This window comes from Mustelus asterias, chromosome 1, assembly GCF_964213995.1.
Source record: "Mustelus asterias chromosome 1, sMusAst1.hap1.1, whole genome shotgun sequence".
Lineage (NCBI taxonomy): Eukaryota > Metazoa > Chordata > Chondrichthyes > Carcharhiniformes > Triakidae > Mustelus > Mustelus asterias.
This window is the reverse complement of record NC_135801.1, coordinates 130,483,078-130,497,121: the sequence shown is the minus strand read 5'-3', so window position 1 is coordinate 130,497,121 and position 14,044 is coordinate 130,483,078. Positions and strand designations below refer to the sequence as shown.

The 14,044-nt window shown below is 45.6% G+C and overlaps 1 protein-coding gene across 2 annotated transcripts in view; it reads left to right on the top strand.

Moving 5' to 3' along the window:
- Positions 1–577: 577 nt before the first annotated feature.
- Positions 578–14,044, top strand: part of LOC144497496 (vasculin-like) — a 77,684-nt gene continuing 64,217 nt past the window's right edge. The window contains exons 1-3 of one of the 2 annotated variants that reach the window (XM_078218851.1): positions 578–1,273; positions 3,899–4,070; positions 4,267–4,383. In XM_078218851.1, coding sequence (XP_078074977.1) covers positions 4,321–4,383 — 63 coding nt within the window. In that variant the 5' untranslated portion in view covers positions 578–1,273; positions 3,899–4,070; positions 4,267–4,320. The remainder of the gene's footprint in view (positions 1,274–3,898; positions 4,071–4,266; positions 4,384–14,044) is intronic. The other variant, XM_078218861.1, reaches the window with a different exon arrangement.

The window sequence follows — 14,044 nt, the reverse complement described above, 5'->3', positions numbered from 1 at the left end:
TATGCCCCCATGTTGGGTGGGTCAGTAACTCTGTGCCCCCATGTTGGGTGTCTCACTGACTCTCTGCCTCCATGTTGGGTGCCTCACTGACTCTATGCCCCCATGTTGGGTGGGTCACTGACTCTGTGCCCCCATGTTGGGTGCCTCACTGACTCTATGCCCCCATGTTGGGTGGGTCACTGACTCTATGCCCCCATGTTGGATGGGTCACTGACTCTGTGCCCCCATGTTGGATGGGTCACTGACTCTGTGCCCCCATGTTGGATGGGTCACTGACTCTGTGCCCCCATGTTGGATGGGTCACTGACTCTGTGCCCCCATGTTGGGTGGGTCACTGACTCTGTGCCCCCATGTTGGATGGGTCACTGACTCTGTGCCCCCATGTTGGGTGGCTCACTGACTCTCTGCCCCTCATGTTGGGTCTGGATTCAGTTTGAATTTGATTGCAATGGAACCATCAGCCCGTCTCGCGCTTACGGGGACGATGCTTGGGGAGAGGGGGGCGTGTTCGCGCGCAGGCGCCATGTGTCCTGGAGCCGGCGCTGACCTCGCGAGATCTTGGGAGCGTTCTCCTATTGGGTAACCCCTGGAGGGACGTCACTGACCGAAAGGTCAAGCTGTAAATCCCCTTTAACATTCTCCAGCTAAGATGTGAGAATGAGGCGAGCGGGCGGGGAGGTGGCCGGCTGGCTGAGTGGAGAAGCAGCAGGCGGATCGCCCAGCCCCGTGTCCGCTCCAAGATGGAAATTTCCGTTTTGATTTTCGCCCTGAGTTTTATTTTCGTCGTGACGTCATTTAAGCGACCAGGGGCGCCGACGTCATCAGGAGTTGCCCGAGGTCGCCCAACTTTCCCGATTGTGGAGGCACCGGAGAGTTTGGAGATTTCATTCGGAATCGGGAAAGGAGCCTTCACCCCTGCCGGACTCTCGCTGCCCCTTTATCTCCTGGCGATGAAGCCCCATCCCACCCGTGTGTACAGCCTCTTCCCGCTCTCGGAGCGACAGATTTCCTAAAGCTTTTCATTCATTCCGCTCTTCCCAAATATTTACAAACGTGGAGAATTTCTGAGGCCTAATTATCACAATTTGTAAACAAGAATAAAGAGAAACGGAGCAGTCACTCTTCGCCGCTGGTGCTTCACTTTCCGCTGCCGAGTTCTTGTCAGAACTTCCTTGTGCTCAATCTGACCATTAGTGAATGTGCCATTAATTACATCCAGAGCATTGGTTCACCCAACTCCACTACACTGTTATGCCGCGGGATATCTGCCACAGTAAGTACACCCCTCAGTTTCTGCAACGAATTTTATAAATATAGTTTTTCACCTTGGCACTTGTGGTATCAACGTTACTGAATAACCTGATTGGTCAAATCGGCAAAAAGCTACTTTTTGAAATTAAAGCTTTCCAATTTGTCCACTTTTTGGTTTCACGGGGTTTGTGGCCTTTTGGCAAAATCTTGCTTCTGACGTTAGTTGAAACTTTTAACTTTCTGTAACAGAGGGTTTCTGTATTTCATTGCGTGGATTTGTAAAAACACTAAATTCCAGTTGTTGCTGTGAAGTCAAGAGATGAGGGCATATGCTAAATAAAAACGGTCATTTTGGTTAGAGGAGGATGGCTAATTGGGAATTCCAGAACTATGAAGTTTCTAAACGTTTGTAAATTGAAATCTGACAGGTGAATTCAATTCACCTATGTCCTTCAAACCTTCCTTTTGAAGCTTTTGGCTATTTGTCCTAATGTCCTTGGCTCAGTGTCAATTTTTGACTTATTTTGTTTCTGTGAAGTGGGATATTTTATTGCATTGAAGGCACGGTATAAATTGTTGCATTACCAGAAGAGGTGATTTATGTTAATTACTGATCCATTCTCAATAAATGATATATGTCAAATCTCTGGTACTTGAAAGTGGAGGGTAATTGTTACTTAATCCCTGGAAAGAATGTTTCTGATATGCTGTTTAAACTGTTACCTTGTGAGGGATGGGAATAGATCTAGCAGTTTTTTTGTGGTTGTATTGGTGGGGTGGGAAGAATCAGAATTATGGTGCAGGTTAAGAATGGCTTACAGTTTAAAAGGAATGCTGTGATTACTACACTAATCTCCTTTTTGGATTGAAGGATGAAAAGTATTCTCAAAGTTTGTTAGATGTTAGGGTCCTTCCTGAAATCGATTTGGGCAATCTCAGTTCAGTTCCAGCTAAATGTGTTCACTAAATTAGTGGTCTCAGTTAGTGGCTGCAGTGGTGGCTCGTGTAAGAAATGGAAAATTCACACTGGTATATTTGGTGTTACTTTTCTGAACTAAGTGTGAAAAGACCCTGTTGGAAAGGCATACAGAATATTTTAATCTGGCTACGCATAACGTTTGGATGCTGACACCTGCTGCCAACATTGGGAAAAATGTTTTGTTCGTCAGTATTGACATTCCTCACCTTAATGAGCACAAATATATTCTCACAATCCATGTGAGCAGAAAGAAGATTTGTAGTGTTGGTCTTTTCTATTTATATGTGGTCCCATTTTCAAAATAGCCTGGTGTCAAGTAGTGGTACTAAATGGGGAAAGTTTCTTTTTAATGCACTAAGTTTAAAATTTGTGTTTAATTGATTTTAGCTGGCTCTTTTAGTGTCGGTGGCTTACATTTCCTTTTTGACTAGTAGGGAAGAAGGTAGTTTGGAAATGTATTTGAGTTACAATTGGTGATTGCCAGCATATCACCTTGCAGTTTTGAATTTTTTACTTTCTGGTCTATAGTAATTGTAAGTGATATAGTTATTTTCCATGAACACATTCATATTAGGTATTCGTGCCTATCTAGTTTGAGCAACTATGCAGCAACTATATCCATGACGAATTTAGTGAGTCTTCTGGTTAATTATATTATACAGTTCTCATTTAAAATTTTGTAAATTAAGGCAAGCTATTGTGTTCGTTAATGTAGGAAAATTGTCCACTACGTCCAGTCGTTTTTTGTTTGCCTCATGTTTTTATTATGCAGTTCTGATGGGTTGCCTAGTTACAGTAGTAGTGTAATAGAACATCATCTTCCTCTTAATATGTGTAATGGCTTTCAGATTTGCTGCTATTTCAAGGTTAATTTAATTTGTTCCTTTGTTTAATTGGTGTTCACTATTTATTTAAATACAATTGTGTGGTTTTTTTAAGTATTGACTCCATTGATTTCAATTTAGGCACTAGTGTATTTGCAGTAAGCACTACTTAGTATATTAATTCACAAGTTCAAGGTTTCCACGATGCAATCTAGAGTTAAAAGTGTTACACGATTTAACTAGATACATGTCTTCAATGCCAAATATTGATTACTGCAATAGAGTTTTGTGTTTTGCTGTAATCATGCAGCTTTCAACTACTTCTTGTCTGGAGATAAATGTAGTAACAATGCCACTATTGATAGTCATTTTAGTATGGAATCTTTATTTCACATTGATATTATCCCTTACTATTTGTGTTTGGTACGAACTGCATAGTAACAGGTATCATTTCTGGTGTTGTGAAGGCTTTCTGATATTTCTTAGTTTTCAAGCTAGCCTTTGTGGGCTTAAGTGGGTGCAATATTTGTGTGCATTTTGAAACCAGAGAGAAAGGAAGATGTTTCATGAGAGCCTGGGTTGCATATTGGTGGTATGATATTTGAAGATGCTTACACACTGTACATAGTCATTATTGTTGCCAGACTGGGTAATTTACTGTCTACTACTCATTGTATTTCCTAAGGCACACAGCAGTCATTTTACTGCAAAAAAAACCCTTTGTGTAAAATCCCAACTAGCAATCAGATTTTCTTTGCAGATTGTGTTTTTTCCTAAATAGATGAGGAAATTATCTTGAATTCCGTAAAAATGTCTGATTTTTAAAAAAAATGTGTTTCTACAGTTTTCAAACCTTTTATCAGGTTCATACAGCAATAAATGCTGATGTGCTTACAACTGGAAAAATGAACCTTTGAATGACCCATACGTTGTGCTGCGATGAAAAGAAGCAGAGTCGTGTGGTGCTGTTGCTGGGAAGTTCACACTGTGGAGTTGCTCCCTTTTTTTGGAGAAAGGTACATTGATAGATCCTGAATTGCTATAAGACGAGTGCATTTGTAGCTGTTTATGAATAATTATAGATTTTTTAAAAAAAACAACAATCCTAAATGAAAAAGAAATGGGTGAAGGAAAGACTCTTGTACATTCTTTACATTGTATTGGGAAACAAAGAACTGAATGCTGATTAATTGTACATTTTCACTTTTACAGGGATCTGCCATGAGGTGTTGATACCTTATTTTAAAACTGAGACATAGGACCTAAATGGCGCAGCATGATTTTGCTCCAGCCTGGCTTAATTTTCCAACTCCACCTTCATCAACCAAGGTATTGTGATACCAGTGTTAATTCTTGCACTTTCGAATGTTGAATACCTCAGCCCTTTTTTCCACCTCATCGTTTTTTTGGTGCACATAACGTGTTTTGTTTGACAAGGAGTTAATTTGTACAAGGGAAATCTTACACTGTGATACTCAATTGTAATGCATAAGCATTTGCTTTTCGAGTTGAGGACCAACGTGGCATGTGAATTCTTCACTGATTTGATTGGGCTATTTTGACCCTCTATCAGATTTAGCAAGCATCTATTTAAAAACATCAGAAGATGTTGGGTTATTTCCAAACGATAGGGTAACTCATGAATTCTCGGGGACTTTCCTGTTTTCCATTCATGTAAGATTGGATAATTTCCCAACGTGAATTGGAATGTGTTAATTTACATTGGTACAAATAGAACATTGATTTTTAAAGCACTGATGGATTTCAGTTGGCCTCTTGTCCCCTCCTTTGCTAAAGAATTCAAAACTAATCTTATTTTGCTGTATTCTTTCCCCCCACCCCTATGATAACACTCGCTTCACATATATATAATTTTCTCTTAAAAGCTGCAATGGCTGTGCCTCAACTCTTCCCAGTTGCAAAACATTCAATGCCACAATAATCCTGGAGTCAGTGGGGTTTGGAAGGTCAAAAATGCAACCTCACTGTTCAAGTAAGGAGAGAGAAAAAACACAGAACTATAAGCCGGTTAGCCTAACATCAGTAGTAGGGAAAATGTTAGAATCTGTTATAGGGATGTGGTAACAGAGTATGTAGAAAACCATAAGATAACTGGGGAAAGTCAACATCGATTTATGAAAGGAAAATCTTGTTGAACAAATCTATTACAGTTTTCTGAGGATGTAACTAGGAGGATGGATAAAGGAGAACCAGTGGTCATAGTATAATTAGATTTTCAAAAACATTCAATAAGATGCTGCACAAGAGGTTACTTAAAAAAAAGTTAGAGCTCTTGGAGTTGGGAGTGATATATTAACATAGATTGGTTAACAGAGAGTGGGAATAAATGGTTCATTTTTGGGCTGACAGACTGTAATTAGTAGAGTACGCAAAGATTAGTGCTTGGGCCTCAGCTATGGTCTATATTTAGATAAGGAGACCCAAGTGTAATGTATCGGGTTTACTGATGATACAAAGTTGCATGGTAAAATAAGCGGAGAAGACTTTGAAGGATATGAGAATATGCCTGCTTTGCCATTCATGACTGATCTTCTAAAATCTATCTTCCTGCACTCTCCCCATGTCCATATGTATCTTTAGTTTCCAAAAATCTATCGATCTCTGACTTGAGTATGTTCAGTCTCTAGTCCTTTGATCCACAGGCTTCGGAGTGTTGGAATTTCAACTCAAAATGACTGATCCCTTATTCACAGAACCCCCTCTTTCAGACTTCTCAACCAGGGAAACACCCTTCCACATCTGTCAATCCCTTGCCATTTATATGTTTCAATAAGATCAGCTGTGATTCTTCTAAATTCCAGCAAAGGTAGTTCCCTGTCTGCTCAGTTTTTTTTTGTAGGATAATACCCTCAATCCATGAATTGGTGAACCTTTCTATTGTGCTCCTTCTGAGGCTAGCATACTCTTCCTTGGGTAAGGAGGCCAAAACTATAGTGCGTACTATAACTGGCCGAGGCCCCATATAATTGTAACAAGACTCTTATCCCTTTGTGATAAAGGCTAACAACCTTTAAAATATACACGGATGAGCCTTGAAATGTCATAACATTCAAAGCTATCGACCAAGTACTGGAAAGTAGGATTACTGTAGATTTAGTGTAGTTTTATCATAGAATCCTACAGTGCAGAAAGAGGCCATTCGGCCCATCGATTCTGCACCGACCGCAATCCCACCCAGGCCCTATCCACATATCCCTACATTTTTTTACCCACTAACCCCTCTAACCTATGCATCCCGGGACACTAAGGGGCAATTTAGAATGGCCAATCAACCTAGCCCGCACATCTCTGGACCGTGCAGATTCAATGAACTGAATGGCCTCCTCTTCTGTGCTGTATAACTCTGTGCCATTTGCTTTCCCAAATGCTTGTATTATCTGCATGTCAACTTTCCACGATTCATGTACAAGGGCATCTAGGTTCCTCTGAATACCAACATTTCCAAAATCAGTTTTTCTATTTCTCCTTCCAAAATGGATCATTTCACATTTCCCGACATGATATTCCATCTGCCATGTTCTTGCTAGCTCACTTGACCTCTCTATATCCTCTTCTCATCCTTCTCATAGCATATTTTTCCACCTAAATTTGTCTAGTCAGCAAACTTGGGCACGTGACTCTCTGTTCCCTCATTTAAATCATTGATTCAGATTATAAGTACCTGAGATCCAAGCACTTTTTTTTCTCTCCCTCTTTTCTTGAATAGTGGGGTTATGTTTTCCACTGTCATTGTACCTCCTTTAAAAAACCAGGTTACAGGCCATTGGGTCCAGTGGATTTGTCAATTAGAAGTCCCATTAATTTTTCCGGTGCTATCAATGCCCCTGAACTCCCCATTTCCACTGAACTGTTGATTTACCACTATTTCCAATATGTTTCTTTTTTAAATTCATTGGGTGCAGGTGTTGCTGGCTTCTTGAGCCACTGCAGTCACTGAGGTGTAGGTTTACTCACAGTGCTGTTGGGGAGTTCCAGAATTTTGAACGGTGATATGTACCCAAGTCAGGATAGTGAATGACTTGGAGAGGAGCTTGCAGGGGTGGTGTTCCCATGTGTCTGCTGCCCTTGTCCTTTTAGATGGTAGTGGTCATGGGTTTGAAAGATGTTGTCTAAAGAGACTTGGTGACTTCCTGATGTGCATCTCGTAGATGGTACATACTGCTGCCACTTTCATTGGTGGTGGAGGGAGTGAATGTTTGTGGTGCCAATCAAGTGGGCTGCTTTGTCTTGGATGGTGTCAGGCTTCTTGTGTTATTGTAGCTGGAAGGCAAGTAGAGAGCATTCAATCACACTCCTGGTGTGTGCCTTGTAGTTGGTGGACAGGCAATGGGGAGGGAGGAGGTGAGTCCCTGGGACTCCGTCTCTGTTCTACTCTTGTAGCCACAGTATTCATATGGTCCAGTTCAGTTTCTGGTCAATGGTGGCCTGAGGATGTTGATAGTGGGGGATTCAGCGATGATAATGTCATGGGGCGGTGGTTAGATTCTGTCGTGTGAACATAGCCATTGCCTGGCAGTTGTGTGACACAAATCTTATTGGAACTGAGATGATTGATCTCCAACTGCCACAACAGTCATCCTTTGTGCCAGGTATGACTAACCTGTGGAGAATTTCCCCTGATTCCCATTTGTTAGGTCTCCTTGTTGGCACACAAGGACAAATGCTGCTTGATGTCAAGGGCAGTCAGTCTCGCTTCACCTCTGGAATTCAGCTGATTTTTGTCCATGCCTAAACCAAGGCAGTGATGAGGTCACGAGCTGACTGACTTTGATGGAACCCCAACTGGGTGTCAGTGAGCTGGCTATTTTCAAGCAATTGACATTTGATAGTACTGTTGATGACCCCTTCCGTCACTTTACTGATCGACAGTGGATGGGTGAAGTGGTAATTATCCAGTTTGGATTTGTCTTTTTTTTTGTGTTCAGGACATACCTGGGAAACTTTGCACATTTCTGGGCTGATGCCAGTGTTGTTGTTGTACTGGAACAGCTTAGTCAGTGTCACCAGTTCTGGAGCACCAGTCTTCAGTACTATTACTGGAATATTGTCAGGGACCATAGCCTTTGCAGTATCCAGTACTTTCAGCTGTTTCTTGACATCATGTGGAGTGAATTCAATTGCTGAAGACTGGGATCTGCGATGCTGAGGACCTCTGGAGGAGGCTAAGCCCAGTACCAAAGAAAGGCCAAGCAGCGTGCCTTAATATCATCCAGTAGCTCTGACATCCATCATTATGAAGTGCTTTGAAAAGCTAATCATGGCACGAATCAATTCCAGCCTCCCAGGTCGCCTGAATCCACTACATTTTGCCAACCACCACAACAGGTCCAAAGCACATGCCATCTCCCTGTCCCTGCACTCAACCCTGGAACACCTAGATAACAAACACCCATGTCAGACTCCTATTTATTGAGTGCAGCTCAGCCTTCAACACCATTATTCCTACGAAACTCATCTCCAAACTCTGTGGCCTGGGCCTGGGCTCCTCCCTTTGCAACTGGATCCTGAGCTTCCTAACTCACAGACCACAATCAGTAAGGATAGGCAACAACACCTCCACGATCACCCACAAGGCTGCGTTCTCAGCCCCCTACTATACTCCTTATACACCTATGACTGCAGCCAAATTCCCCTCCAATTCGATTTTCAAGTTTTCTGATGACACCACTGTAGTGGGTTGGATCTCAAACAATGATGAGACAGAGTACAGGAATGAGATAGAGAATCTGGTGAACTGGTGCGGCAACAATAATCTCTCCCTCAATGTCACCAAAACGAAGGAGATTGTCATCGACTTCAGGAAGCGTAAAGGAGAACATGCCCCTGTCTATAGCAACGGAGACGAAGTAGAAAGGGTCGAGAGTTTCAGGTTTTTAGGTGTCCAGATCACCAACAACCTGTCCTGGTCCCTCCATGCCGACACTATAGATAAGAAAGGCCACCAACGCCTCTACTTTCTCAGAAGATTAAGGAAATTTGGCATGTCAGCTACGACTCTCACCAACTTTTACAGATGTACCATAGAAAGCATTCTTTCTGGGTGTATCACAGCTTGGTGATGGTTCCTGCTCTGCCCAAGACCGCAAGGAACCTCAAAAGGTCGTGAATGTAGCTCAATCCATCACGCAAACCAGCCTCCCATCCATTGACTCTGTCTTCACTTCCCACTGCCTCGGTAAAGCAGCCAGCATAATTAAGGACCCCATGCACTCCGGCGATTCTCTCTTCCACCTTCTTACTTTGGGGAAAAAGACAGAAAAGTCTGAGGTCGTGTACCAACTGACTCAAGAACAGCTTCTTCCCTGCTGCCGTCAGATTTTTGAATGGACTTACCTCGCATTAAGTTGATCTTTCTCTACACCCTAGCTATAACTATAACACTACATTCTGCACTCTCTCGTTTCCTTCTTTATGAATGGTATGCTTTGCATAGCGCGCAAGATACAATAATTTTCACTATACTAATACATGTGACAATAATAAATCAAATCAAAGATTATCTGCTCGGCACTTCTGGCTGAAGATTGTTGTGAATGCTTCAGCAAGATCTTTCGCACTGACGCGCTCGTCTCCCCATCATTTAAAATGGGAATGTTTGTGGAGCCTCCTGCTCTGGTAAGTTGTTTCATTGTAAACTGCCATTCATGGCTGGATGTGGCAGGATTGCAGAGTTTGGATCTGATTAGCTAGTTGTGGAGTCGCTTAGCTCTGACTATTGCTTGATGCTTATGCTGTTTGGCACGCATGGTGCTGTCATGTAGCTTCACAAGGTTTGAACTCTTAATTTTAGGTATGCCTGGCCTGCCCACCTGTACTCTTCTTTGAAACAAGTTTGATCCCCTGGCTTGCTTGGCAGTGGTGGAGTGGAGGATATGCTGGGCTATGAGGTTGTGAATACAGGACTTTGTCTCCACAAAGTGCGGTAGTCACACCTACCAATACTGTCATGGAGAGATGCAGCTGTGGCAGGCAGGTCCCTGAGGATGTGGTTAAGTATGTTTTTCCTTCTAGTACCCTCACACTTGCCGCAGACCCAGTCGAGCAGCTACATTTTTTTAAGGCTCGGTCAGTAGTGGTGCTGTTGAGCCACACTGGGTGAAGGACATTAAAGTCCCCCATCCAGAGTACATTGAGTCCGTACCATCCTAAGTGCTTCCTCTGAGTGGTGTTCAATATGGAGGAATTACTGATTCATCAGTGGGAGGGGAGGGGCGGGGGGGGTGAGTAGGAGGCGTTGGGGTAGTACATGGTAATCAGCAGGTGGTTTCGTTGCCCGTGTTTGACCTGATGCCATGAGACTTCTTGGGGTCAGATGATATTGAGGACTCCCTGGGCAACTCCCTCCCAACGGTATACCCCTGTGTCACCATCTCTGGTGGGTCTGTTCTGCCGGTGACACAGGACATAGCCGGTGCTGGTGATGATTGGACATTATATGTAATGTATGATTCCATGAGTATGATTGTCGGACTATTGCTTCACTAGTCTGTGAGACAGCTCCCCCAATTTTGACATCCAGATGTTCGTAAGGGGGACTTTGCAGGGTTGACATGGCTGAGTTTGCTGTTGTTTCCGGTGCCGGATGGTCTATCTGATTTAGTTCCTTTGAGTCTTTTTTAGTGGTTTCATACAACTGAGTGGCTTGTCAGTGGGCATTTAACATTGGGCAATCCACATTGCTGTGGATCTGGGGTCACATGTAGGCCAGATCAGTTAATGACTGCAGGTTTTCTTCCCTAAAGGACATTAGTGAACCAGATGGGTTTTTCTGACAATTGACAATAGTTTCCTGGTCATCACTAGACTTTTAATTGTATTTTTTTTTTTGAGTTTGAATTCCATGATCTGCTGTGGTGTCATTCAATCCTGGGTCCTCCGAGCATTAGTCAAGTGAGAATAGTGCTGCACCATCATTCTCCCCAGCCCTGTGTAGACGATGCAAAGTCTTCATTTAATGCCTCTGCTATTTTGTTGTTCGCTTCTATAATTTCTCCTGCCCCTGCCTCTGCCGATGAAAGATTTCCTAATTCTTCCTTTTTAACACACACACAAAATCCCAACTGCCAGCACTTGGCCCATAGCCCTGAATGTTATGATGTACCAAGTGCTCCTCCAGATACTTTTTAAAGGATGTGAGACAACTCGTCTCGACCGCCCTCCCAGGCAGTGCATTCCAGATCATTACCATCCTATGGGTTAAAAAGGTTTTTTCTCACATCCCCGCCTGCCCCTCACCTGGAACGTGTCGCCTCGTGACTGACCCATCAACTAAGGGGAATAGCTACTCCCTATCCACCCTGTCCATGCCGTTCATATTGTTGTACACCTCGATCAGGTCGCCCCCTCAGTCTTTCTGCTTCAAGGAAAACAACTCGAGTCAATCCAACCGCTCATCATAACTTAAATATTCCATCTCAGGCAGCATCCTGGCGATTCTCCTCTGCACCCCCTCCAGTGCATTCATAGATTTGAGGAAATTTTGATGCCTCTTGCTAATCCACTCTGGTATATGTTTTTCTCTCTCTCGTATTAATTTCTTAGTGAAGCGCTTTTTTTTTGTATTTTTAAAATCCTCCCAAACCTCAGATTTATGACGACGCTTTTTGGTGAGAATATAAGTCTCTTTACTTTACACTCATTGTGTACATACTTAAGGATATATATGCTGGCATCGACTTGAGCCTTGTCACTAAATTTGTGCCTTTAACGATATTGGCATTATCTGAAGCTTCCCTTAACTGCATCGATACAATTTGCTTCAACCACTCTGTGTGATAGTGAGTTCTGCTTTCTGACTAGAAAGGTGAAGCAGTTCCTTCTGAATACCCGATTATTGTATTTCTTGGTGACCATCTTATATTGATGCTGTCTCATATTGCTCTTCCCCACAAGTGAAAGTATTCTCTCTGTCTACTCGATCAAACTCTATAAGAAATAATTTATATGAAAGAATTGGATTTACATTGTACTTTTCACAACCACCAGATGTCTAAGTGCTTGAAGTACTTTCTGTAGTTACGAGGAAATGCGGCAACTAATTTGTGCACAGCAAACTTCCAGCATATAAATATAATGTCCAGATAAAACTTTTTTTTGTTCTGTGATGTTCATTGAGGGATAAATATTGGCCAGGACACCAGGAATAACTCCCATGTGCCTCTTCAAATTTGTGACCGAACAGACACGCCTGGCACATTCTCGCACCCAGCCCCCGCCTCTGCTCTCGCACCCCTCCCTTCTCGCGCCCTCTCCTCTCGCCCCCCCCTCTCCTCTCGCCCCCCCCCTCTCCTCTCGCCCCCCCCCTCTCCTCTCGCCCCCCCCCTCTCCTCTCGCCCCCCCCCTCTCCTCTCGCCCCCCCCTCTCCTCTCGCCCCCCCCTCTCCTCTCGCCCCCCCCTCTCCTCTCGCCCCCCCCTCTCCTCTCGCCCCCCCCTCTCCTCTCGCCCCCCCCTCTCCTCTCGCCCCCCCCTCTCCTCTCGCCCCCCCCTCTCCTCTCGCCCCCCCCTCTCCTCTCGCCCCCCCCTCTCCTCTCGCCCCCCCCTCTCCTCTCGCCCCCCCCTCTCCTCTCGCCCCCCCCTCTCCTCTCGCCCCCCCCTCTCCTCTCGCCCCCCCCTCTCCTCTCGCCCCCCCCTCTCCTCTCGCCCCCCCCTCTCCTCTCGCCCCCCCCTCTCCTCTCGCCCCCCCCCTCTCCTCTCGCCCCCCCCTCTCCTCTCGCCCCCCCCTCTCCTCTCGCCCCCCCCTCTCCTCTCGCCCCCCCCTCTCCTCTCGCCCGCCCCCTCTCCTCTGGCCCGCCCCCTCTCCCCTCTGGCCCCCCCCCCTCTCTCCCCTCTGGCCCCCCCCCTCTCTCCCCTCTGGCCCCTCCCCTCTGGCCCCCCCCCTCTCTCCCCTCTGGCCCCCCCCCTCTCTCCCCTCTGGCCCCCCCCCTCTCTCCCCTCTGGCCCCCCCCCTCTCTCCCCTCTGGCCCCCCCCCTCTCTCCCCACTGGCCCCCCCCCTCTCTCCCCACTGGCCCCCCCCCTCTCTCCCCACTGGCCCCCCCCCTCTCTCCCCACTGGCCCCCCCCCTCTCTCCCCTCTGGCCCCCCCCCTCTCTCCCCTCTGGCCCCCCCCCCTCTCTCCCCTCTGGCCCCCCCCCCTCTCTCCCCTCTGGCCCCCCCCCTCTCTCCCCTCTGGCCCCCCCCCCTCTCTCCCCTCTGGCCCCCCCCCCTCTCTCCCCTCTGGCCCCCCCCCCTCTCTCCCCTCTGGCCCCCCCCCTCTCTCCTCTCTCCTCTGGCCCCCCCCCTCTCTCCTCTCTCCTCTGGCCCCCCCCCTCTCTCCTCTCTCCTCTGGCCCCCCCTCTCCCCTCTGGCCCCCCCCCTGGCCCCCCCCCTCTCTCCCCTCTGGCCCCCCCCTCTCTCCTCTCTCCTCTGGCCCCCCCCTCTCCCCTCTCTCCTCTGGCCCCCCCCTCTCTCCTCTGGCGCCCCCCCCTCCTATTAACTTTTGAAAGTGGTTATTGTGTGTTCGCATGAATAAAATTTCTGCATTCGTTCTGCTTTTTTATATGCCACAGGAGAATATCATGCTCGTGATTATACATTCTTATTGATCGGCACCTTTCACTGTCAGTTCTTCTAAGACATACTTTATGTGTGAAATGGCTTGCATGATGTAATAGTATGTTGCTGTGAAAGTTACTGGATGATATTATGCGTAATTTACGTAATAATCTTAGGGCCAGGTTACATTCCATTTATTATTTGGTTTGCAGTTTTTGAACAGTTGTGTAAAAAATTTATACAACTCTCTCATAAGCAGTGAGGAAGATGATATGAAGTTTTGGGAAAGATGGCAATGTAAATACAGAAATCTGTGTCTGTCAGTGTACCCAGCTCATCCCCACTGCTGGAGCCTGATTATTCACTTCTGTAGTTTTGTGAAGAGACAGACCACTTTTAAACAACAAAAACATTTGGATCTATCAATTTCAATCCAGTG